General features: G+C 43.6%; 1 protein-coding gene across 15 annotated transcripts in view; it reads right to left on the bottom strand.

Moving 5' to 3' along the window:
• Window positions 1–26,488, bottom strand: part of PPIP5K2 (diphosphoinositol pentakisphosphate kinase 2) — a 70,798-nt gene extending 44,310 nt beyond the window's left edge. For 7 of the 15 annotated variants that reach the window (XM_072140174.1, XM_072140191.1, XM_072140218.1 and 4 more), the window contains exons 1-5: window positions 26,243–26,487; window positions 5,386–5,759; window positions 3,638–3,833; window positions 2,727–2,817; window positions 1,980–2,065 (exon numbers count right to left, since the gene is read on the bottom strand). In XM_072140174.1, the coding sequence (XP_071996275.1) occupies window positions 1,980–2,065; window positions 2,727–2,817; window positions 3,638–3,833; window positions 5,386–5,538 (526 nt within the window). In that variant the 5' untranslated portion in view covers window positions 5,539–5,759; window positions 26,243–26,487. Of the gene's footprint in view, window positions 1–1,979; window positions 2,066–2,726; window positions 2,818–3,637; window positions 3,834–5,385; window positions 5,760–26,242 lie in introns of all 15 variants that reach the window. The other 8 variants (XM_072140228.1, XM_072140248.1, XM_072140237.1 and 5 more) reach the window with 4 other exon arrangements.
• Window positions 26,489–26,955: the final 467 nt, after the last annotated feature.

Genomic DNA, 26,955 nt, shown 5'->3' with positions numbered 1-26,955 from the left:
TTTTTTTTACGGCGTTTATCGTGGGGGTTCAATAATGATTTACTTTTATTCTACGGGTTGTTACGGACGCGGTGATACTATATATGTGGGGTTTGTGTTATGATTTAGACTTTTTTTGAGTTATATGTCTCTTTATATGTTTTGGGGGTTTGGGGCATTTTTAGTGATTTATGACTTTATTTTTTTATTGAATAACTTTTTTTTTTTTACTTTTTCACTTTTATACCATGGGACATGAACAAGCAATCTTCTGATTGCTTCTTCATGATAATATTCTGCAATACTGATGTATTGCAGAGTATTATCAGTGTCAGCCTATACACTTGCATAGGCTGGCACTGTGCCAGTAAGATGACGTCACAGACGCCATCTTACTGGCAATTCTTGCAAGTAACTCTGGGGTCCATATCGGACCCCAGAGTTACTATAGCAACGATCGGCGCCCCCCGAAAACGGTTCGGGGGGGGGGGTCGATCGTGGAGGAAAGACCCCCCAGATGCAGGTTAGATGCCGCGGTCGCGCTGACCGCGGCATTTAACGGGTTAAGCACCCGCGATCGGAGACAACTCCGATCGCGGGTGTTACACTGGGGTGCCGGCTATTAGTTACAGCCGGCACCCCGTGTTTCCCGATGCCGGTTCGGCTCTGATCCAGAGCCGAGCCGGCATAAGCGCCGTGGCGGATATATCCGCCACTGAGCGCTAAGTCACTGCGCTCCGTGGCGGATATATCCGCCACGGAGCGTGAAGGGGTTAATAAAAAAAATAAATAAATCAATACTCCACTTTTTAAGTAAAATATTGAGCCACATGGGCCAGGTGTTATAACTGTGCGACTCTGCCCACTTCTGCAGCAGCTCCCTCATCCCCCAGCCAATGTCATTGACTACAACGGCCGAATTCCTGCACCTTCGCACTCACCGCCTGCATAAGTCACCCGTAGTGCTTTTGTGTTGTCCATTGCATTACTGCGCTTTCATGGCTTCTCCTCGCTCAGCGCCAGGCAGAGACTTTTACAGGGTGGCAAATGCACAGACGCAGGCATTCAACTGTAGCAGATGACAGTGGCTGAAGAGGAAGGGGGATGAGGGAGTTGCCAGAGACGTGGTCCGAGTCGTACAGTGACATGCATGAGTAACAAACACCCCTTGTGACCTGCTGCTCCTTCTGGCAGGGTAGCAGGTAATCTTACAAAGTTGAGGAACTATGCATTTTTCTTTTTAAGTAAAAATAGTGTGGGCAATAGTTAGTATAGTGCTGTAGGAATCTGACCGGATTAGATTTTTTTTTCAGATTTACGGAGCGGCCACCCCCTATCTGTAGGGTACCCCCAGGTATTGCCGGGGGTGAACAGAGTAACTTATTATATGTAACTTAATATATTTAGCTGGACTCACGGGAGAACAGAAAATATGACCTCAACAAATAGTGAGATCTTATTTCTACACCTGTGGTCCGATGGTCAGACATGCCCTAAATTTCTAAAGTAAACCCTCTTGATAGAGTATGTTCCCCCCCCCCCCACTCCCAGACACAGAAAATATTTTCCAAAATCCATGTTCTAAGCTGTGTGTGGACACATCCCTAGTCTGCTTCATCAATCCCCTGTACAGGAATGGGCTACTCATCCAATCACTGACTAGGGTGGGCATAGACAGGCACCTGCAGTTATGTTGAGATGGAACCAGATGGTACCTGGTAAACACCAGCTAAGGAGCATGGGTAGAGATGTGTGGCTATAACAGCTAATGTTTCTACTTTTTTCATGGCTACTACTCTGTAGTAGATGGGGCAAGCATGATCTGATTGTAGACTTATTGTGCAAGGTGTCTCACAGATAGTGACAGTGCTATATCCTGGAAAGAACTCACAAATAAAAAGCACGGGGTATAAGCCACATTTATTTTTCGCTAGTTTGCGCTATTTAAGGTAAATAGAGAAAAGAAGGGAAAAAAAAATCTTCATTATATAGTAACTTACCATCAGGCTGGTTTGGATCCCGATTAAGGACTGCATATCGGGGAAGCAGAATCCCCTCATTTTTCAGGATCCTATAAACTTCCCTCCTGTGAACAAAAAGAGATGCATAAAGCCGCATTATAGGAGTTCAAAGTCAGACAAATGGCTAAGAAAAAATAATTGCTGGACGGTGCGCACTGTTCTTTCTGATGTCCGATACAAAATTAATAAGACTATAAGAGAGACTTGGGTTGCTGATGTGATTAATATTACAACAGCCATTTATTATTGTGAAGAATTATACAAAATAGGTTATCATCTCCTGGTACTGCTCAAAGATGGGATAGGGGGGGGGGGGGACACAGATATATCCCAGTCACTGACCTGAAAGACAAGTTCCTGAAAATGTGCCCGCTTTTCAATAGCAAATCCCAGAGTGGTGCCATTGTCACCCCAGGCAGGATTACAACGATATGCCAATGATAAAGTCACCATTCACAGGCAATAGTCCCTTCCCTGCACAGGACCAAAACCCCATAAACATCCCCCAACATATCCAAAGTATTGAGACCATGGTCCATGTGGCTACTGTAAAGGGTGTCTCTAAATGCTGCTGACAGCAGCCCAGGAAAGATGGCAGCCACAGTCACAGAATAAACATGGTTAAATATAAAAATATATAAAAAACAGATTAGATGAAAATTTGTTTCATAAGCTGTAGAAAAATACCAAACATAAAACAAGACTCCAAATCCCATCAGCCCTCACCTGTCTTGTATGTGATACTGTAAATTCAAGTCATTGATAACAAATGGATTCCTGAGCTTTGCATAAGCCACGGCTTTATCCAGGGGAAATCCTATCAAGGAAAAAAATATGTAACTCTTAATGGATCTAAAGATACAAAAATTCAGAGCTCAAGAAAGTGGATGAGGTCTCAAAATATTATGGGCTGATCGACTCCAGAGATAGAGCCAGAAGCAGAGGACTGTCTCCACCAGCGATGCATTGCAGGAGAGGTCACCTAATGAGAAAGCCCCTTTAAGTGCAGAATAAAACAGCATCTCGCTGATCAATTTATGCAATTTGCAATGCATTAACCCATTAAATGATTCTGCAAGCCCAACACACATTAAAAGGAGCATTAAAAAGGATAAGGAGACAAACCATCAGATAAAATATACACAATAACTTTGAAAGCTGTTCATAAGGACAAAGTACAAACTGCATCAAAGGTGCTGGTCATATCCATTAAATTTGTTCTACTTAATTTGCTTGAATGACAAAAGTCCATCTGATTCGACTACCACCTATAACGAGAATGTGACCCCTAGCGATCCAGAGAATGGGGTCCCATTTTTTTTTAGAAAAAAAAAAATAATTTAATTCCTCCATTAACATTGAGAGTTCCCAAAGGGATGCAGTAGAGAGCAGATGTCATATTTGACAATGTCAAAATATGACAATATCTGCACAGACCCCATAAATACTAATGAGAAGTAAAGTGCCTGTTCCTGCAGGTAGAGCCAGGAGAGAGTTACTGAGATGAGACGCCAGGACTGAGTCACTGTGTGACGCGATGCTGTGCACTTCCCTGCCCGCCAGATGTTATTAATATGTAAACGGCTGCTATTCCCAGCTCATCCCTTTAATATTCAGCGAGCGACTTTCCACCTTACCTTTGGAGTGAAAAGAAATGAGGCAGTCGCACAGAGGCCAGTTCTCTACAGATTCGTTCAGGATGACGTCTTCTTCGAAGATAACCACAGTGATGTACTTGAATAACGACAAGCGCTCCAAAATTTCTTTCATAGGTTTGGACTTTGACTTCTTGGCCATGGAGCAGATCCCAACCACAATCTGCCTCTCCGGCGGCTGCGGCACAAGACACGAGAGTAAGAAGTGCAACCTGTATCATGTTATAGGGGTTGTATTTAGCCCGTAGCTGTCACCACTGGTGGCCTTACAAATGAATGGCCTTACATCATAGATGTCACAAATCCCCCACCTCGCACCAAAAAACTAAGAAAAAAAAAAAACACAGTAAAGTGTTTAAAGAGGACCTGTCACCTGTAAAAGCTGGTGAAGTGTCCGTTTATTGCCAATGCAAAGCAACATCCTAAAGGAGTTTATAAGAAAACATAAAAAACATCCTAGATTAAAGAAGTATTCTCATGTGGACATTGACATTTAACTTAATTAATCAGCCTTAAATCTTTTCAAATGCATAGGTTTTAAAAAATTTACCCGAGTGAAGATAATTTAACATAAATGTTTCTATGTTGTTCCTTAGAAGCAATACAGTTGTCCTTGGACACAACCAACAACTCATTTTGGCCAGACATGTGCTAAATGAGGAGCCTGACCACCTGGATTCAGCGCTCTTTACCATAGGACGGCTGTGGGACATTTCCTATCCAAAAATAATCTGTTTTTTTTTTTTTGCAGAATCACTCCAGTCGCGGTGGTCATATCCATGGGCAGCTTCATTCATTTGTAAGGGACCATTTGACTAAATTTAAGGCAAATTATCTTCACACAGGTACATTTTGTTACATCTAATTGAGGAAATTTATCTGTATGGCAAATTAACTAAATTACATGTGAATGTCAATTGGTAATACCAACCTACATAAGGATAATAACAATATATAATAGGGACTGTATCAAATATCCATCCCTGCCCTCAGGTACAGTTATAAAATGTTTTATATTAAAAGGGCATCTACCACCACAATGAAGCCTGTCTGCAAATAAGCCTGAGGGGCTCCATAGGTGTTAATGAAGCCTGGAGCCCCTTCATCCTGGATGTAGATGTCCTCTGAAAAAGATTAGGGAAGATTTAAAGTCAAGGGGAGAAGAAACTTATCTCAAATTGGCCAGTTTAGAGGCTGCAGGGGAATGTCACTTTAGACACAACCATCTTTCATTCTATGGTACTTACAAACATCTACAGAACAGGAACTACAAGCAGTTAAACTTAGTTGGGAATGTGCGCTGCAGATAAAGACCCAATTCCTGCCTTCACGGTCTATATCTATGGGTCTAGGCATGTTTTAGCTACTACAGAGGCTGCAAATATGACTCTTCTCTGCTTGTTTTCATGTGAGGACAGAACAGGGTCTGCATTCAGAACTCTCAAAGAGGCCAAACAAAGGCTGTGATGTTGCTGCAGGAAAAACCCTTGCTACCCCGTCCTCACCGCTGATCAGAGCCTGACCTGGGTTGACCTGTGATCACCTGACTATCCAGGAATCCCTATACATAAAGGGACTGTCCAAGTGGACATCATTTCTAAGAACACTGGAAAAGAATTGTGTAGTTACAGACACTTCATTACAATTCACACTGACTACACATACGGTACAGCACAACTCAGGCCAACGAAAACCCACGGATAGGAAAGAAAGTCTGACATTGTACGTACAGAGTCATACTCTTCATCTTCATCGTCGTCATCTTCAAGGTGTTCATAAAGATTGTCCAAGTTTTCAGCTTTGCCTTGATCCAAAGCTTCGTCGGATTCCTCACAACCCACAAAGAACCGTGGGATGTCGCCCTCTGTGGCGCTAACAGACATGGTGGTGACGCTCTGTCCTGATCTGCATGTGCTCGAGGAGAGAGATGACTAACGCTGTAATTTCCCTAGCGCTGCTTAACAATAGGGAGGATAAATTCAGCCTGATAATCCAGCAGACCGCGCATTCTCCATCCCTGCAGTCTCTGAATGTTATCACGTCTTCTCATACAATCATCACAGGATGTTCCCTTCCATATTAAACCACTGACCGTCTGCCATTCCTGAATGGAAAAGAGAAAAATCGGAGTTAAAACACAGCCCATACCGAGAGGTAACCAATTACTAGCAGACCCTCATGCCGTGCTGGGACTTGTAGTGTCCAAGAGGCCGCCCCGCCGATGGTTTATATAATAGTCTGGAATAGAAGCAAATTCTTATCTATTGCCAATTGTCGAACAAAGTCTCCCAGCAAGCCCGACCCATAGGCGACAGCAGATATTTTCTGTGCTATTCATTTTGAGAAGGGGCGGGAACGCGAAGGCTACACTCAATGTTGCTGCTTGTTCTCCTTATTTTTGCAATAACCACAAATAGGGATTTTCGGGAAGGATGCTCGGTGGGTATTGCCCATTAGGATTCAGGTTCTGTATGGGTGGGTGTTGTTGAGGAGATTGGGAGTGTTCCAATACCTATCAGGCAACCAGCTTACAGGAGACTTCTATGTCTATGGGTGGCGTTCGAGTATCATGCTGCTTATTCCTCCTACGAGGGGAGTTAACTAGTGCATAGGGATGTACATTTCAACGTATAGACAAAACACTGAATATGGAAGGTAGATTCATTTGCCTCTACTGCACAGTGGGAGCCTGAGCAATGATGGTGTGTGTATATATTCCCCCCACTGTATTCTAATGTAGTCATAATACTAATACTGGAGTATGTTGTTAAATACCCTGGAATCCCATGTTTGATGGCAGAAGACTTCAATAATGTGCCCCACAGCAAGTTGGATAGATGTTGAACTGCCCCTGTTCAACCATCGTAAGGGGTAACTCCCTTTGGCTCCCTTAGCTATAGGTCTGGTCTGTCCAGACCTGCTGTCCGTCTCGCCGGTACTCCTGCTGTCCATCTCACCGGTACTACTAGAGCACAACAGGGAGTATCTCATATAGCTACAACCTTTACAATGATGCTAATGATCCTGAAAGTGTATTGAAGCGGTTCTGAGAGCGCCTCCGTGCTGCAGATTCATATGCTGTTACAGTGTGCAGGAGCACTTCCCCCCTCCCCTGAGCAGGGAGAAGATGGAGACAGTCTCACAGTCTGGGAACCTACAGCACAGCAGGGCTCTGGAAATTAGCATAATTGTAAAAGTTGTTTTTAGAAGGAAGGAGGCCATGGATAATAAATATAAGAAGATTACCACAGTCACAGTGCCTGGATGTATGAGTAAGTGTCCCTGGTTTATCATGCTCGATTTTGATAGATTTCCTTTTAAAGGACATCTACCACCAGGATAGAGGATTGTAAACCAAACACACTGACATACTGGTGTGTGTCCCCTCTTGAAGGATCTACTCTTCTATTAGCTTCTTAAGCCACTGGTTTTTACAAAAAAAAGGCTTTAAAAATTATGCAAATAAGCCCTAGGTGCTCCAGACTCCATTAACACCCAATTATTTGCATCATTTTTAAAGCCTTTTTTTCTTAAAAACCAGGGTGTAGAAAGCTTAATGTAGAGGCAATCCTGCCAGAGGGGGCACACAGCAGTATGTCAGTGTGTTTGGTTTACACTTCTCTAACCTGGTGGTAGATTTCCTTTAAAGGACACCTGTCATCAGGTCTGTGTCACTTGTCCTGTCACTACTACCTGTTGGAGCAGCTCACAAGGATCCCATCCCAGCCTTTATCTAGTTATTTCATACATTATTCATTGTAAAATCATCTATTCTTTATCATGTAAATGAGGCTGGTCACATGGTCAGAGGCAGTGATGTCACCCCTGTTCCCCCTCCCCTCTCCTCCCCCTGCTCATGTCTGTGTGTAATGTATAGTAAATGCTGCATCCTCCTAATATACAGGTGAGAGACACAGACATCAGCTACACATGAATCTGACATGTTCTGCTATAACATGGCTGCAGCCTGGAGCTGCTGTATCTCTCCTATACACACACACATGCACACACAGGCTGCAGGGGGCGTGGCCACCAGCACCAGGAAACACATCATTATACAGCCTCACATCATTATACAGGCTGTCAGTCATGCACTGGGGGTGTGGCTGCGCCTCCCACTCATGAATAGAGTGGACTTGAATATGCTAATGCTTCATTGGACATTTCACAGGTCATTTGCATACAGCTTTAGGACCTCATTGCTTAGGTTTACAGGCATGTAGAGGGACAATGAAGGGATAGAGGCAATGCTCTCTAATGGCAGTTTATGAAAATATATTTAGTTTAGGGGGGTAATTTTGCATGACGGGTTCTCTTTAAAGGATATTTCCAACAAGAAAAGTGATGACCAGCGTGGATACAACTTTTAGGGCCCCCAAGCTTTGCCACTAGGCCTATTCCTGCCAGCCCAGAGAGAACCAGGGAACAAAGAGCACAGGGCATTTACGGCAAAGGGGCTGCCGAAGGGTCTGCTGGGTATGAGCATGGAGTGGACCTTCACTAATCATCAAGTGATGTCTTATTCCAGACAGAGATGGGGATAGCCCTTTAATATCGCTTTCTAGAATTCTGTGTATGAGAATTGATGAGGTGAGCATTGCTTTCTCCGCTGAACAAAGAAACCTTTCTCAGTCCTTGGAACAAAAGATTTCTTTATCCTCGATGCCAGCGCACATTTGAGAACATTTTAGAGCGATTCAGCAGTGTACTGCAGTTTTAGGACACTTGGCACCTCCAATAGCCAGGGTCATTCTCACACCAGTCACCAGAACTTTTCAGCCAAGGGCACTTTTGCCGTAGATTCTGCGGGGCCCTCACTCCTATCGTTCCATAAGACTGTCTGTACTCTGTAATGTAATCTTAAATTTAGCCAATAATTAATAATAATCTTTATTTATATAGCAGCATCAAATCATAGGGGACATATACAAATATAATAAGAAAGAAATATGTAATTAGTAAAACTACTACAACAAGTTAAAGTGAAACTTGAAATGGAAAAATAAAGTTATGATATGTAAAGCTTTTCCAAAGATATCATCATTTAAAGAAGAAAATAATAGAAAATGGCTTGGACATTCAATGACCCTCAGTCACGAAGGGGTTAATGTATTACATTAACATTGCATTTTGTTAAGGCAAAATGTTAACAGTAAAGTATTTAGGCAGATCTCCTCTCCTCAGCTTTTGTATTGCGCTTCATAACGCAATGTAAACGCCACGTGTGAGCGCGGCCACATCCAGAATAAAAGCCGAGCTCTTCCTGCACGGAGACGTGTGCTGACAGCAGCCGGAGCGTCCGCAGATTCTTTCCTTTACAAGTGTTATACAAACTTCAAAGCTTAAAAACTGGAAACATTTATAATAAATAAGAGCCATCGCTTCATACTAAAAAATGTTTAAATGTCACTAAAGTTTCCACAAACTTTGCATAAATCATTATTACAAGCAAATAGAAGAGACGGTAATGGCTTCATCTTCCCTGTTAAAAGTGACTTCTAGGACTAAGCCAAACCATTCGCTGCGCTCATAAAATAACAAGTGCCCTCTTTTATATTATGATATTTTGTTTTTCATTTGGAAAGAGTGAACACTATAAACACGAGCAGGTTAAAGGAATCCTACCACCACAATCTACCCATTAAGGTTCCTATTATCTATTGTAGAAGAGTCCTTTTTAGGGCTAATCCTTTAGTCCCACGTACCTTTTATTATTTTTAATTGCCCTAATATGCAAATTTACCAAAGAGGCGCAGCTACTCCATGCCCAGTAGCGTCTTGCAACTCGCAGCTACTAGTTGCAGCGCGCCCTCGTCTGTGAAACCGGGTTCTTCACGGATGAGGGCATGCAGCTGTGCTTAAAAATCTTAATTAAGATAATTGGGAAAACTGACAAAAACTGATGTTTTAAAAAACGGACTGCTTAAAGACTGTCTAAAACGGGTTCAAAACACTACGTGTGACACCAAATGCACAAAAATTTTTACGGCCATGTGCCGACACATTTACTTCAAATGGACAATACAACCATCCAATTCAATTGCCAAATAGCACACTGCCTCATATCCAAGCCGGGTCGTATCCCACCCCCACACCTGCAGCATCCTACACCCAGGTACGGCAATGGGGCCTAAGGGTTCATGCAGGCGGCCATGTGCTCTTCCGGACCGGAGCCTTGGGCGAGCACAGGGCTGAGAGATTGGAGGAGTGAGTGCTCTTCACCACTCCTCCCTTCATCGATATTCGAACAGCTACGCTGCAAATCTGCCAAATTGTAGGAAATGACCTATATATCCCGGCTGGTTTGCCTGACTCGATTATGATGCGGTGACACACTGTATGCTCACTGCGCTGTGACCGGGAGCCATTGAGGTCTATGAGGGCCATGATCTGGTCGCAAATCATGCAACCAAATCACTGCCCCCACAACAGCCGTCTGAATGAGCCCCAGGACTGCGTTTCACACGTTTTTGAGTTGGGAAACAAGCAACGTTTTCAATGTTTCCTAGCAAAACATGTGTCTTTTGTTCCCTATTAGAAGAGTTTAGTTCTAAACATACCTGTGATCAGGGCAAGCTCTTCTCCATTGTGTTTGTAAGTGCAATTCAATAGCAACATGTGAACACTGCCTAAGCCTTCTGGCTCACACCAAGTGCTTTATTCACATAAACAAGTATTTTATCAAAGTCCTACAATAATCCTATTGAGTTATATAGAAGATTCTCCTTTTTTGCATCGTTTTGGAGACCAGCCCTAGGACTAACAAAACTTTGGTTTGGGCTACACAGTGGACTCCCGTTGCACAGCCGTGGATCCTTGTGTTGCTCTGTAACAATATAATGCAAGTTTTAATATAAATTATTAAATAAATCTTGATTTATATAGCAGCATCATATTGCATGGTGATCATGGGATACAATACATTGTCAGCAGCAATAATCGGAATGACGGCCCTGATCACAAGAGCTTACAATTATCTTCATTTAATTGAAGTGAGTTTGTTAATAGGCGAGGGACGACTCAACAGACTAATATCAATTTGAACCAGTGGTAAGTAAATCCACGCACTCATTTCTTGTGATACATATGGATGTATTAGTTATTAGCGGCTTTTAAAGATTGCAAAAATTGGTGTGAAGGTTTTAGACCAGTACAATCTTTTTCACAACATGTTAGTGATGCAAAAGGTGGGTGCGCTTCCTTTGACACGGCCGTACCCCTCCACTTTGGGCCAGATCCTTAATACCAGTCAAGCAGTCTGCGGCAGTGGTGTCGGGAGACGACTGTACATTCACAGCATTTTATTCAATCTTTAATTGAACACTACTTTTTCAATATGTAAGAATTAGGCGCGTAAATTTAATTACCACCGACTGCGGATGGGTCGGAACCCGACCTGCAAGTACCTCCTATTACCAAAGTGTACGACTGAGCACATCACACAAGAAAAATAATATTAATATGAAAGGACATATTCCCCGGTATCACATGGGAATCCGTCATCGGGCTGGTCGCTTAGCAACCATACAACCGTCTGCCAATAGAAAACTAATTATTTTTAGTTGAGCGCCGCCATTCAGAAAACAGTCATGACTGGAAGGAGAAAAAAATAACACAATGAGACAAAACGAGCAAATGATCGCATGTGTAACATTCGCAAAACTGTAATCCCCCTGCAGCACTGAGCAGGCAAGTCCATCTACATGTACACAGCACGGAGCATAGGGGTGATAGTACCGCGCTTCCCCGAGTACCTAGATGGTACAGTATTCACTAGGAAACCGTGCGTACAGGTTGAATACTAGTGTTGTGAATCATATTCTATGGAGGGCACTTATCAGGGCTGGTGTTCCATGAAATAAGCGGAATGCCTAGAGCAGTGATTTTCAACCTGTGTGCCGCGACACATGGTTGAGTGTGCCGCGGGGAAAATTCCCCGAACTATGGTGCCCCTGTGTAATGCTGCCGCCACGCCCCCGTGTTTCTGCCCCATACTTACCTACAAGGTTATTATTTGTATAGGGAAGGCAGCTAGGGTCTTTTTTTTATTAGTAAAGGGAGGCTGGGGCTTTTTATTAGTTAAGGGAGGCCTCTAGGGCCTTTTAATTAATAAAGGGGGGGGGGGGCTCTAGGGCCTTTTAATCAGTAAAGGGGGCCTCTAGGGCCTTTTAATTAATAAAGGGGGGGGGGCTCTAGGGCCTTTTAATTAGTAAAGGGAGGCCGCTAGGGGCTCTTAATTAGTAAAGGGAGGCTTCTAGGGCCTTTTAATTAGTAAAGGGGGGCCTCTAGGGCCTTTTAATTAGTAAAGGGGGGCCTCTAGGGCCTTTTAATTAGTAAAGGGGGGCCTCTAGGGCCTTTTAATTAGTAAAGGGGGGCCTCTAGGGCCTTTTAATTAGTAAAGGGGGGCCTCTAGGGCCTTTTAATTAGTAAAGGGGGGCCTCTAGGGCCTTTTAATTAGTAAAGGGGGGCCTCTAGGGCCTTTTAATTAGTAAAGGGGGGCCTCTAGGGCCTTTTAATTAGTAAAGGGGGGCCTCTAGGGCCTTTTAATTAGTAAAGGGGGGCCTCTAGGGCCTTTTAATTAGTAAAGGGGGGCCTCTAGGGCCTTTTAATTAGTAAAGGGGGGCCTCTAGGGCCTTTTAATTAGTAAAGGGGGGCCTCTAGGGCCTTTTAATTAGTAAAGGGGGGCCTCTAGGGCCTTTTAATTAGTAAAGGGGGGCCTCTAGGGCCTTTTAATTAGTAAAGGGGGGCCTCTAGGGCCTTTTAATTAGTAAAGGGGGGCCTCTAGGGCCTTTTAATTAGTAAAGGGGGGCCTCTAGGGCCTTTTAATTAGTAAAGGGGGGCCTCTAGGGCCTTTTAATTAGTAAAGGGGGGCCTCTAGGGCCTTTTAATTAGTAAAGGGGGGCCTCTAGGGCCTTTTAATTAGTAAAGGGGGGCCTCTAGGGCCTTTTAATTAGTAAAGGGGGGCCTCTAGGGCCTTTTAATTAGTAAAGGGGGGCCTCTAGGGCCTTTTAATTAGTAAAGGGGGGCCTCTAGGGCCTTTTAATTAGTAAAGGGGGGCCGCTAGGGCCTTTTAATTAGTAAAGGGGGGCCGCGAGGGGCTCTTAATTAGTAAAGGGAGGCCGCTAGGGTCTTTTAATTAGTAAAAGGAGGCCGCGAGGGGCTCTTAATTAGTAAAGGGAGGCCGCTAGGGGCTCTTAATTAGTAAAGGGAGGCCGCTAGGGGCTCTTAATTAGTAAAGGGAGGCCGCTAGGGGCTCTTAATTAGTAAAGGGAGGCCGCTAGGGTCTTTTAATTAGTAAAGGGAGGCCGCTAGGGTCTTTTAATTAGTAAAGGGAGGCCGCTAGGGTCTTTTAATTAGTAAAGGGAGGCCGCTAGGGTCTTTTAATTAGTAAAGGGAGGCCGCTAGAGGTTTTTATTAGTAAAGGGAGGCTGCTAGGGGTTTTTTATTAGTAAAGGGAGGCCTTTTATGACTGTTTTAGTGTCATTTTGTGCTATTTTGGTTGGTGGTGTGCCCCAGTATTTTCTAAGTATAAAAAGTGTGCCGTGGCTCAAAAAAGGTTGAAAATCACTGGCCTAGAGAACCCCTTGGAGTCGTGATAGAATGGACTGATTCTAACTCCACAATAATTATAGACATTTTGAAATTTCCTGTTAAGTTTTTTTTGTCAGGGGTGAGTAACATTTATTAGACTTGGCAAAAAATAGGAGCAGAAAAAAAACTGGGAGAAATGGGAGTACACAGCCTGTTCCCAGAAATACCATATATCCCTGTATAGGTTATGGCACATAGTCCACTGCCGCAGAAAGACGGAAGATATATAACCCATTGTACTCCTCAGAAAAAGGAGAGTTAAGGCAAAACTATAACATCCAAATAAGATAAAATGTATTACAATCTTTACTAACATTGGCACATTACAATACATATGATTTTAAAATACGGTACATTAAATGGATGCAGAGTTACAATGATGGTGCACAGACAAAAGCAGTCATGCCCGGACATACAATGTGTGTGGTGCAGAGAGAAAAAGTGTGCACCACTTATCTCTCCTCTACGTGCCGCTCTGCTCTGTATCCCCCACTGGCTGTATGCGGCAGAAGAAGAGGAGAAGAGGACCCAGAAGCAGTACAACAGACTAGTACTTACCACTCCTGGGTCCTCTCCTGCCACCACTCTGCTCTGGGTCCTGAGCTTGACGCATACAGCCAGTATCAGAAGAGGACCCAAGAGCAATAAGGACTTCTCAGCTGTACTCACCGATACCCGGCCTCCTGCACCAATGAAAGCTTCCATTAGTTATGCAAGTAATAATAGGACTCAGACTGTCATCAGAGTGTGGACCGAAACTCATGGCTTGACATGCTGCATGTGGCCTGTTGGCGCAGCTACTGCTTTCATTACTGCTTTGCACAATGGCATTCTCCGGATGAGCTTCAAGAGGTAGTCATCAGAAAAGGTTTTCACATCACAGGTGCCCTTTCAGGTTGCCTTATAAATGGTGTCAGGACCATCAGTTGTGTTGTGCAGAAGTCAGGTGGATACACAGCTGATAGTCCTACTGAATAGACTGTTAGAATTTGTATTAAGGCTAGAAAAAAAGCAGATAAGTGAAGAAAAATGAGTGGCCATCATTATGTTAAGAAATGAAGGTCAGCCAGTCCGAAAAACTGGGAAAACTTTGAAAGTGTCCCCAAGTGCAGTTGCCAAAACCATCAAGCGCTACAAAGAAACTGGCTGACATGAGGACCACCCCAGGAAAGAAAGACCAAGAGTCACCTCTGCTGCGGAGGATAAGTTCATCCGAGTCACCAGCCTCAGAAATTGCATATTAACAGCAGCTCAGATTAGAGAACAGGTCAATGCCACACAAAGGTCTAGCAGCACACACACCTCTACATCAACTGGTAAGAGGAGACTGCGTACAGCAGACTTTCATGGTAGAATATCTGTTAGGAAACTAATGCTATGGACAGGCAACTAGCACAAGAGACAAGAAATGGACATTGCACCAGTAAAAATCTATGCTTTGGTCTGAGTCCAAATTTGAGATAATTTCAGGCAACTACCTCTTGAAGCTCATCAAAAGAATGCCAAGAGTGTGCAAAGCGGCAATCAGCAAAAGGAGGCTACTTTGCAAATGTTAATTCATAGTTTTGATTCCTTCAGTGTGAACCTTTGAATGAGGTGTGTCCAAACTTTTCTCCTGTACTGTATGAGTTGAAATGAATATTTTTGATATAATTAGTGTGCTGCACTTTATATACATGCTCAGGAGTGAAGCGCCTCTGCTATAGATTAGAGGAATAAGGCACAGGCACAGCTATAGTGACCAGGTACCATTTTTGTAGAGTTGAACTTTTGGAAATTGAGGAGTCAGAGTTGTGGCTTTTGACAGCTCTGCTCTCCACTAAATAATTAAAAAAAAAAAAACATTCCCCAAGTCTCAGCACATTATTATCCCATTAGGACATAAAACAGCTCAACCTCTTTTAGGAGAACTCCAGGTGTACATCTTTTCCTCATCCCAACAAGCTGAGACAATTAAATAAAGTGTTTAATGCAAATATGTACATAGTATGCAAATAACGTGCAGCAAAATGACCTACTTTTCATTACTCCGGGCAGCATCAATCAGCAACAGGCTCCCAAATAAAAATAAAATGGTAAAGTTTCATAGTTTTGGACCTGTATTGCAGCAGTGTTTCACCCGAATGTGAATCTAATGAATGAACTAAGCCATCATAGATCCCTATAACACTAAACCATCATAGATCCCTATAACTCAAATAGTTCAGAAAAAATTCAACTAGATCATTGGCGCAAATATAGGTGCCCCTGCCCAATGTGTGGTTCTTCTCAGGCAATGCATATATATATATATGTATGCACTTTTATACAGTAAACTTTGGGACCCTAAACCAGCGGTCCATAAGAAAATGCAGGAAATTTAGAGTTTCAAATTCACATAAAAACATTCCCTAAATATGTTATTCCTATCTGTCTCCACTGCTCTGATGTGCCGGTAGTCTCATGTCACTTCTGTAACTCCATACAGGTGTATAGCCAACTCACCAGTACATATACCGTACATACTCAGCCAAGAGGAAAGAAACACTGTGCCAAGTGTCTGTTTTTGCTACCAAATAATAAAAGATTTGGGCAGCAGAAATTCTGGGAGTCCACACAAGACATAGACATTAGATTTGGTTGATACACTGAAAGTCATTGCTTGATTAAAGGGGTTGGCCACTTTGACTCACGTTTTTTTGTAATGTGTGTTTTAGTGTGGGGGGCAGGATATTAGGTAATTTACCAATACACATCTAGGCACCACCTTCTTGATATGTAAAGTATCTTTTACCTCTTTACGCACTTGTGCCACAATTCTGGCGGTTTTGCACCAAAAACAGTATAAAATGCCCTGCACCACAGTCATCAAGGCTATTAGACTTTTTTTTGGCAATTTCCCGACTTGTCTGATTAAGAGGGCGTGGCCTTCCTGGGTTGGGAGTGGCATCACAGGAAGGGGTGTGGCTTGTGGGTAGGTCTAAAGTAGGAACCGTCAGTCTTATACTGGACCAAAATTCATCATCACAGTGATAAATCTGGCGCAGCAAAAGACCAGTGTTTTCCAACTAGAAACTGGCAGAGCCCGAGACACATTGTTAAATCCCCCTCCAATGTGTTTGTTAACGCTATGTTAATACATGTTTATTTTAAACACAATGTTGACATCAGTTTAATTAGGCAAATCTTCTCTTCAGGAGACTTAACTTTACATATCAGAACCATTAATAGATGTATAAATGTAATTACCCATTATTCTGCCCCCACACATAACCAAAACACATAGGAATAGTGGCCAAGCCCTATAAACCACATGGTTTTACTGCACGACAGAGGATGAGACTCCAATCACGGAGAAATGTAATGTAATGTAATGTAGTCCCTACTTCCCTGCAAAACAGCAGCGCTGAAGTGTATAGGGAGAAGAAGGGACTTCATAGTCGTGTCCTTCTAGCCTATATAGAATAATAAAAATTACACTTCTGCTCTCAGTCCTATTGATGGCCTCAGTGAGTCCAGTGACATAACATAGCATGTCATCCGGACATGTTAATTATATTCTTGTCCGATCAGAAATCAGCCACCTTTTGCAACACTTTGCAAAATTCATCATCCCACCATTTTCCCTTATCATTACTTACAGATAAACCATAAACCTTGAGTACGTCGAATACGGTCTCCAAACCAACGGAATTCAAATGCAATTGTAAAACAACAACCCATACACCAAGACTAATATCCAGAATATACTTTCTAGAATTACACCCAGACCCGAAGGCTGTGATTTCACACCCATACATGGCCAAATGTGAGGATATATTTGCGGCCCCTCCACACAGGAGACAGCGCATACGGAGTTACATATGCAACTGCATAGGTATATATGTATGAAGCGCAAACTTTGCTGTGAACAATGTACAATGAGAATCAGTACAAATTCCTACTCCATTGGTACCACACACCTACTGTTACATTGACTCAGTCCAAATGTGCCAAAGCCCCCCCCCCCCCCCCAAAGTACTTCTGAGTCTTCTACATATCAGCAGAGTTTGAGCTACAGGAAAAGAGAAGCTGCAGGGTAGAAATTCCTCCCGGCCAATCTCCTGGGACAATACAAGCTCCATTTACACTTCCCTAATAGTCAATGGAGACCGCGAGTTCTGCTACCTGTCAGTACCTGGCACTTCTATACTGCTGAAGAGTCAGGAGAACAGCCAGGAGGAATTTCATCCATCCACAGTTGTTTTCCCCCCCAATTCCCAAAATCCTCCTGCTCCTAAAAGAAAGGCAAGGAAAATCTTTTTGAAGAAAAAAAAAAAAAAAAAAAAGGATAAAAAAAATACTGTATTTACTCGAGTATAAGCCGAGAATGGCTGCTATAAACTGTGGGGGCTGTACATAGAAATATAAAACATAGAAATATAACTTTTAATCAGGTACTTGTAGGTTGACTAGATTGTGAGGCCTATGGGGACAGGGACCAGTTCGGCAAGCTGTGTGCAGCGCTGCGTAATCTGTGTGTTCTACATAAATAAAGGATTTATTATTAGGTACATAGATAAGCATTAATACCGCCATTTACCGAGTCTACTCCCCCTTAACAGCAAAAATTTAATGACTTAAAATAAAAAAAATAAAAAATAAAGTCTAACCCAGGAGAAGCAACAAAACAACAACTTTCCAGTCCAGAATAACCAGAGGGTTAATGGATACTGCGCTACTGTGTATACTCTGTGTAATATAAGGTTAATGAAAGAATAATATTCAATGACCACTCTCCAGGCCACACGAGGAGAGCATCCCAAACTAAAGCCCTTTCATCATTTTAATGTGACCTCAATCATATAAGAAGGGATTTGCATGCAGTAATGAGGACAGTCCGATGCTCCACTGGACCATACAAATAACATTACTGTCAATTATAGATAATTATATTATGAGATACAAAAGAATTCTAATTAGGCTACATTCACATATACACAGAGCCATACGGAGTGGTACGGACACATCCTATCTTTCCCCGTATTATGGCTCTGTCTCTATGGAGAGGGGCAGGGGTGAGCAGTGCTAGGATATGGCGGGCACACGTTCTTCTCAATGTAGCCTTAACGCCCATGTGCACCTGGATGTTATAGTACGTCTCTGCGGGTAGATACTTCCTGCACAGGGACGTTCTATAACTGGAAAAAAACTATTGCATTGGTCCCAGCCTTCCCCTCAGTACACAGCCAGCCAGTGCATGCCCCCCCGTCCCCCGGTATGCAGCGCGCAGCCCCCGTCCCGTCATGCAGCGCGCAGCCACCCCCCCCCCGTCCCCCGGCACGCAGCCACACCCCCCCCGTCCCCCGGCACGCAGCGCGCAGCCACCCGTCCCCCGGCACGCAGCCACCACCCCCCCCCCCCGGCACGCAGCCACGCCGCCACGTCCCCCGGCACGCAGCCACGTCCCCACGTCCCCCGGCACGCAGCCACGTCCCCCGGCACGCAGCGCGCAGCCACCCCGTCCCCCGGCATGCAGTGCGCAGCCCCCCGCATGCAGCGCGCAGCCCCCCAGCATTGTAGCCTGTATAATTTGACAAAGCAAATCTGCTCTGGATGGAGCCTCCTTCCATTCTATGCCAGGCCGTGTGCCCACACAGCAGGTTACCACCTGTACTCCGGAAAAATTGGGTATCAAACCTTGTTGAGCATTTTTTTCATTTAATCCATTTCAAATGTTTAATTTGAATGAATGTATTGTCAAAAAATATTACAATTTGTAACTGTGGTCGGACTGCGATATCCAGACACTGCACAGTACTTGTTCATAGACTAACCCTGGTCATATGCCGCTGGCCTAACAGAGGTGGGTGGAAACATTGGGCAAATTGGTCTCCATATTTTATACATTTTTATAATGTGAACGAAGGGTAATCAAAATCCCGAACCAAGAAATGATTTACCTACACCTCTCTTTGTCTTCATCTCCTCCTTAGCGGACGGGTATGGGCTTATCAGTCTTGTTATACTTTCTGTGGTACCAATCACAATGTTTGTAATAAATGATTTAAAACAAAATAGAGAATACCGCGGGGTTTCATTATACCAGTGATGTGATGTGGAATCAGGAAATTAATTGTATCCTGTGATACAGAAATATATAAACCTGTGGATTTGTGGTCTCCATACAGCAGTATTATATCCCAATTCTCTACTGAAGCAAAGCACTTACAGCGAGATTAGAGACAGATCTCTCCATCCACAGATTAGGCTTTCCATGACCTATTAAATCTGGATTTGTATAGGAGATTCTGGGGACATAACGGCCAAAAACAAAAGAAATAATACAAAATCTACACCTTAACTTATCACAAACTTTTCAACAATTCTTCAACATTACTGGAGTAAAGAAGAGATTTTCTCTGTTTTCCCTCTTCCTTCCCAAAATGCTTTTTACTCAAAAATCTCTGCTAAATTCTATTTTGCCAGTGAAATAGTCTCATGATTATATAGAAGTCTATAAAGAGGAGCCGGGCAGCGCTGCCATTAGGAATTTTGTGGGCCACGCACCCCCATCCTAGCATCAGAGTTTACCATTGTGCACCATAGTACAGACAGATCATTGTTTCACTCACTAGAAGGTTAGGCAGTGAACACAGGTAGAATTGCCATTTACCAACATAAAGGTTACAATTGTTCTCGGTCAAGACCAGAGATTCATGATAACACCCAGACTGACTGACAGCTGCCGAAGTCTTTACGTCCTTCCATCCAATTACCCACTGCACCCGTACCACTCACTTACAGTATAATGTCCCCTGGATAACAACACTGTGCTCCTAAATAATATATACTCCTCACTATGAAATGACTGCGCTCTACCTCCTACATTAAAAAATTATATAGAACCCAACATAATTAATTATAATATGTATAGTGCACCCACAATGGAAATGATATATATATTTTATAATGATATGTATAATATATTGTATATATCCAATGCTCCCATCATAATTCAAGTGCAACAATTGATAAGTCTCCCATATATTTAGTGAATAACACTAACAGCTAACAGCTACAGATGAGTAGACACGACATTCAAGTTCAGATTCAGCCACCTGACCCAGACATATTGTTGGATTGATGGCCGAACAGCCAATCCGGCAAATGAACGCCAGGTCTTCTCATCTATAATCACAGCATCTAGAGATGACAAGCATCTAGTCCCTACCTACCTTGAACACCTATCCTGAAAACTGAACAATAAGGAAAATATAGGGTCACCATTCGTGTACTTGCACAACTTTCACTTTTATTTCGAGAAGTCACTTTTTCAATATTATTACTGCTGCATCCTACAAAATCCCTAATAAAACCAGTGCTGCAATAATGAAAGAGGTGTAGAAGGCAGGAGTAAGGCACAAGTGAATGTTCGGCAATCTCCCACACAGCTGCTTATAGATGAGATAGTAGTGAATGAAGTCACACAGATGTGTTTATAATGTGGTCAGGTTCCCACGCACTGCGCTCCCGAGATATTAGACATGGACACGCATGGTGTGCCAGCCAAAATACTGCCCACATTCCAGTGCTGGCATCAGGCCTTTCATCTTCTATGAACCAGTACAAAGCACATAGGTCAGCAGCCCATAGAGAGGTGCACAGGAGAGACACAATCACACCATGTACCAATGACACTAAACTCCCCCAATTCTTTATCTCAAGCAATCTCTTCTATCTGCAGCCTCAGGGTCACAGAGGAGGAGCAGTTTTATGTTTCTAGGATTTAGTATGATTATTTTATTTATTTAAATCTCTTCTATACATAGATATAAATGGATGGATGGGACAGTTTTCAATAGAGAGCCTTTCATGTGCTCAGCTGTTTTCTGGTCAGCGGTCCAAAAGGTATAAGAAGCAGAGGCCGCAAGGTACCTCGGGGAGCAGAATCATCAGAAGCTGATAACCCAATGCCCAATCAGAACTGCCCTACTACCAGAACACAGTGGGCTCTGATGTTACACCATAAGTGGAGGGAAATGTTTGGGAGCTTATAGCAGTACAACCAATTATAGGACCAAATATAAGAACCCAATTCCAAACATTAAAACTACTGAAGTGAGGTGGACAAAGTATTCCTCCTCCTGCTGCCTCTGTCCTAATCTGCACTTTAATAGTCCTGGAACCTAACTTGTTAAGAACTTTATTTTAGTTGTATGTACATTAACTGCAGAGGCTACTGGGGCGTGTACTAGCCTGGCCAATCACTGGGAGCTAAGACTAGTACACACCCCAGTAGCCTCTGCAGTTACTTTACATATTACTAAAACAAAGGTAGGTTCTAGGATTCTTAAATTACAGATAAGGGCAGAGGCGGCAGGAGGAATCTACCATCACATCTACTTCTGATTGTAGATTCCTCCTGGTAGGTTTCCTTTTACAATACACTTATATTTTCATAAAGGTCTTTCCAAGCACTGAGTTATACAAAGAGTTACCCGATCCATGGGACCCCAAGGTGCTGGAATATGGGGAAACTGCACACATCCAAATACTGACGGGTCCGGTCACAGACTGACAGCTGTGCCAAGAACTGGCCGCATCAATGGATTGAGTAAGACAGTAGACAGACCGCTGCGTTTGGCTATAAATCATTTACATTGGACAAGGTAAATGTTTAACTTCTCCTCCACAGGAGCCGTTCAGGTCCCAGTATCCTTCATTTCTACTCGCTGACATGCAGGAGGTGCCCAAGTCAAAGTATGATCCCATAGTCCCATTGGCACCGGGATCCTCCATCTCTCTACGTAGCTGGCCCCAATGAGTCTGAACCTGCAGATCGATCTTGTGACATTAGACCCAGGCACAATTATTTTTTGCATTACTCCTTCTTTTGTGGACATTTTGTTGCTGGACACAATCTTTCGGAGCGGACTCCTACACATGGCTGAGATTTCTCCAGGTCTGGCTTCAGTCCTCGTTGTACTAGCATACGATTATATTTCCTATGCTGAAAGTTAACCAGTTGTCGATGTGGAGGAATTAGTTATTACTTTTAAAATCCTTTGACAAGACCCAAGGGAGCAACGTCACCTATTCTACAGGCAAAATTAGAAAGCAAAAAAACTTGACTTTCAGGTTTCACATTGTATTATTGTAAATGAGTGTTAAAGTTTCAAATATGCTTTTTACTAGCACAGAATTATAGAAAGTACTGCCCACCCCATTACACTTCCTTGTCTTATGGGAAACATATTCTATCAATACATATACAATATATACAGATAAGTCCAGCTGAAATCCAGCAGCATTCCCCTCCACACGGCGATGTGTGCTGGGGTTATAACATGAGGTGTGCCTGAACGCCAGGTATAATAAAAGTCTCATATAAGACTATTATCCTCTGAAAATAAGCGAGATGTCAGAACAGCTCCAGAGCTTGTACATGACAATACACCAGGCAGCTCATGGGGTCTGCACTGCACAATCTCTGTGGAGCTACTGCACCATTTACCATAGAACATTATAGAGCAGATGTGGCAGCTACCTGTGCTGTTGGTCCCCATCCTGGGCCATCCTGACTATCCTCAGACAGGCGGTGATGTCAGACCTCATACATATGTGAGAACTCGCTCTGTGCGCAGCCCAAGAAACGAATAACGAGCAAATCCAGACAGAGGGGGCACACACCAACATATAAGTACTTGGTTTACAATATTTGATCCTGGTGGTAGATTTCATATAAAGAATTTGATGATTAAAAAAATAAATTCCATAAAAAGTACTGCCTCATGCAATTTTCACTTTTACCAGGAGGTGGTATTTACCCTATAACCCCGATCCTCTCATGCATCTGCCCCACACTTTCCAAACAGTTTGGCCATGTGACCCGTATAAGCGGAGCAGAGGAAGTGACTAATATTTGGTTATATGATTCCACTTTCCAACCACACACACTTCTTGTTTTTAGTAGAAGACTCTGTTACAGTGCGGCGTCACACACTACAGCGAACACATAGAAGTAGACGCTGAACAGTTCTTCAGCACTGTGGTCGGTCCGCGAAGCAGGACCAAGTAGCCACCAAGAAAGATACAGAGGAGTCTGATGAGACTTAATGCAATACAACAGCTGAGGAGAGGAGATTTGCCGAATTACATGGATGTTTATAAAATGCAATATTAACCCCTTAGTTACGCGGCCTGAAAAGGATCTAATGACCAGGCATTTTTTGCGAATTTTCGTAAGCGCCGGTTTAAGGGCCATAACTTTTTGACCTGCTACCTTTTTTTGCGGTGTTTATTTTGGGACACGGAGCTAGTTTATAAAGTACCGTAATAAAAGTAACTTTTTTTTCATTTTAATTTAGAGTTAAAAGTGGAAAAAAATGCTTTTTTTTTTGCAATTTATAGTACAGGCGGTCCCCTACTTAAGGACACCCGACTTACAGACAACCCATAGTTACAGACGGACCCCTCTGCCCACTGTGACCTCTGGTGAAGCTCTCTGAATGCTTTACTATAGTCCCAGATTGCAATGATCAGCTGTAAGATGTCTGTAATGAAACTTTATTGATAATCCTTGGTCCAATTACACCAAAAATTTTGAAACTCCAATTGTCACTGGGGCAAAAGAATAAAAATTGTCTAGAACTTCCATTATAAAATATACAGTTTCGACTTACATACAAGTTCAACTTAAGAACAAACCTCCAGACCCTATCTTGTATGTAACCCGGGGACTGCCTGTTCTATTTTTAAATTTTCAAATTAACTCAAAATGAACATTATTAATGAATTCCCTATTTTGTTTCGGTCGTTTTGATATATAATATGTATATTCTCGGGCAAACGGGACGACTATGGCAGTGCATTTTTGTAGTGCAGCAGGGTTTTTTTTTTTTTTTTATTATATGGGGAAATGTAATTGTATTTTTATGAATATTTATGAAATTTTTTTTGTGTGTGTGTGTGTGTTTTTACTTTATATGTTACCCATAGGTCATAAAAGACCCCTGGGGGACATTTTCACTTTTTAATTTTACTTTATTTTTTTTCTTTTTACAAATTTTCCCCTAACATCTATAACATCTATAAGAGCCTCAGTTACAGGGGAAATGACCACCCGTGACACTGGGGATTCTGATCAGAGCTGGACTGGGTCTAATTAGACCTTCACGTGACCTAAGTCTATGGAGCTGGCGGCCACAACGAGCGGGTTGCTTTGCTTCTCCCTAGGGTCAGAGAAACATTGTGCTTTCTTCCCTTTCTGAGCAGAGATATTTTTTTAGGTAAAAGGGCTTTATGGGAACCTGAGAGTAACTTAATTTTTGCAAACATCGGTGACAGGTCCCCTTTTAAGAGCACCTATATCTCCACAGTTCACGGTCAGATTTTCCATTTTCGGAAAACGTGAAGGTGCCGTTATGAATAAAGGTTACAGAGCAACATGCAAAAAAAAAAAAAAAAAACCCTACATGATAAAACACTTTGAGAAAGATTTTACAGAAGTGTCTTTGGTAAAACTATTCAAGTTGCCCATGGAAACCGGTCAATTTTATAAACAGCTGTGGCAAAATGAAAGCTGAGCTCTGATTGGTTGCTTTTGGGCAACTAGAACAGTTCTGTTTACGGACACTTCTGATAAATCTCCCCCTGTGTGCATCTGATGTAGCAGGGATGGGTATTTATATATTATAAAAAAACATTCTGTATGTAGGAACAGTAAGTGCAGGTCACTCTTTTCTTCCATTCATTTTTATAAACCAGGTAGGAACAGGAACAAGTGACTTTCTGGGGTTCTGGTAGGTAGTGACTGGCTACAGTGTTTTTGTGACCCCTTGGCAACTCTGCACTGAGGTATCAAAAACCAAAAGTACTGGGGTACCAGGGTTTCCCAACGGCTCCAGGTTTTACTTCATATAACCATCTCCAGACTTTTGTGGTAGACAGACTTCCGAAGTGCAACTTTTTATAAAGCTGATGAGTAAAATACACCAAAAGAAGTCCAAAGACTCTCCAAACCTGAGGATGCCCCTGTGTGTCCCCAGTGCTTGTAGGGTGGGATCACTGGGGTAGGATTTCCCCATAGAGAAGCGGCATCATGTGTAGTACAATGCAGTGTTATCCCATGTGGCAGCGCCAGCTCCATCAGGGGTTGGCAGCGATCACCAGGGTGTCGCCATCTACATATAAAATACATACTTGATTTACAAAAGGAAGAACGTAATAAAAACTACCAAACAAAGAAAGGGAAGGGCTGGATGTAGACGGTGGTATGTGCCAGTGCGGGTGTCAGCTGCCACTTATGCTGAACTCGTGCTATAAACGACACAACAACAAGATGATCAATTCCCCAAATATTCTCTGGAATCCTTTACACACAGAGTAGAGAGAACCTCAGACTACAGACTGCTGCAGGGGCACCAGGACTCCCATGGTTGGCATCTGCGCCAAGCTCAGAGCTGTTACTGCCATCTGTAGGAAATGTTGGTGAGAAGTTCCTATAATGGGACATAACAAGGCACCCACAGGGTATTGCCCTGGGTGGCAGGTGTATGATGTGAGCCAGATCAGGTATAGATCACTGTGTGTGCAGCTGGTGAAGATACCCCCAGTGCCCCTCACACTGCTGTGCCCCAGTGCCCCTCACACTGCTGTGCCCCAGTGCCCCTCACACTGCTGTGCCCCTCACACTGCTGTGCCCCAGTGCCCCTCACACTGCTGTGCCCCTCACACTGCTGTGCCCCTCACACTGCTGTGCCCCAGTGCCCCTCACACTGCTGTGCCCCAGTGCCCCTCACACCGCTGTGCCCCAGTGCCCCTCACACTGCTGTGCCCCAGTGCCCCTCACACTGCTGTGCCCCAGTGCCCCTCACACTGCTGTGCCCCAGTGCCCCAGTGCCCCTCACACTGCTGTGCCCCAGTGCCCCTCACACTGCTGTGTCCTTCGCCTAGCTGCCAGTAATCATAAAGACGAGGAGGTGCCATGAGGGCAGCCGCACACAATGCCCGCAGCACACAAGGAGCCAGTCTCACCTTCTCTCGGGCTGCATCAGCCCTCCATGCCCGCTCCGTGCAGCATGCACAGCCTCATTGATGCCGCAGCCACAAACTTCCGTCCCCTCAGCAGGAGCCAGCGAGGAGAGGAGGGCGGGGACACTACACGCCTCTGCTGGGGGATTTTAGGTCGCTTTGGAAACACTGCACATGCTTTCGTTGCATCATTCGGAATCCGTAATATTTTGAACCTTTCAACGACCCGTAGGACACCTTGCCCACAATAAAGATGGCGATGTGAGGATGGGATCGCAATATTTTTGGTCACGTGAAGCAGGATGCTGGCGCTGGGGAGGGGAGATTGATGATTGGTGGGTTAATATCATGTGATGGTTTACGGCACAAAAATAATAATAGACATCAGTATAACAAATCACCAGAAAGGGAGAAGGGGAGGGAGTCCCATAAATCTAGTGGAAAACACATCTTTGCTATTGAACCATCCATAGTGGCTGAAGCAGTGGCGTAACTACCGCCGTAGCAGCCGTAGCGGTTGCTACGGGGCCCGTGAGGTTCAGGGGCCCGGGGATGCACGCTCCCTGCAGTGCTTTGCCACGGCCTGGGGTAAGTGGTCCGGGGCCCCTCCCTCTCTGTGCATCTACACGTCTCCTGAGCCCGCCCGCCTCTTTCCGGGATCCCTGCCTGCTCATATCCTTGACCCGCCCCCCAGCCACCTCTCTGACCCGCCCCCC

The sequence above is a fragment of the Engystomops pustulosus genome, chromosome 1, assembly GCF_040894005.1.
Source record: "Engystomops pustulosus chromosome 1, aEngPut4.maternal, whole genome shotgun sequence".
NCBI classification, from domain to species: domain Eukaryota; kingdom Metazoa; phylum Chordata; class Amphibia; order Anura; family Leptodactylidae; genus Engystomops; species Engystomops pustulosus.
The sequence above is the reverse complement of the archived record's forward strand: the minus strand, read 5'-3'. Positions and strand labels throughout refer to the sequence as shown.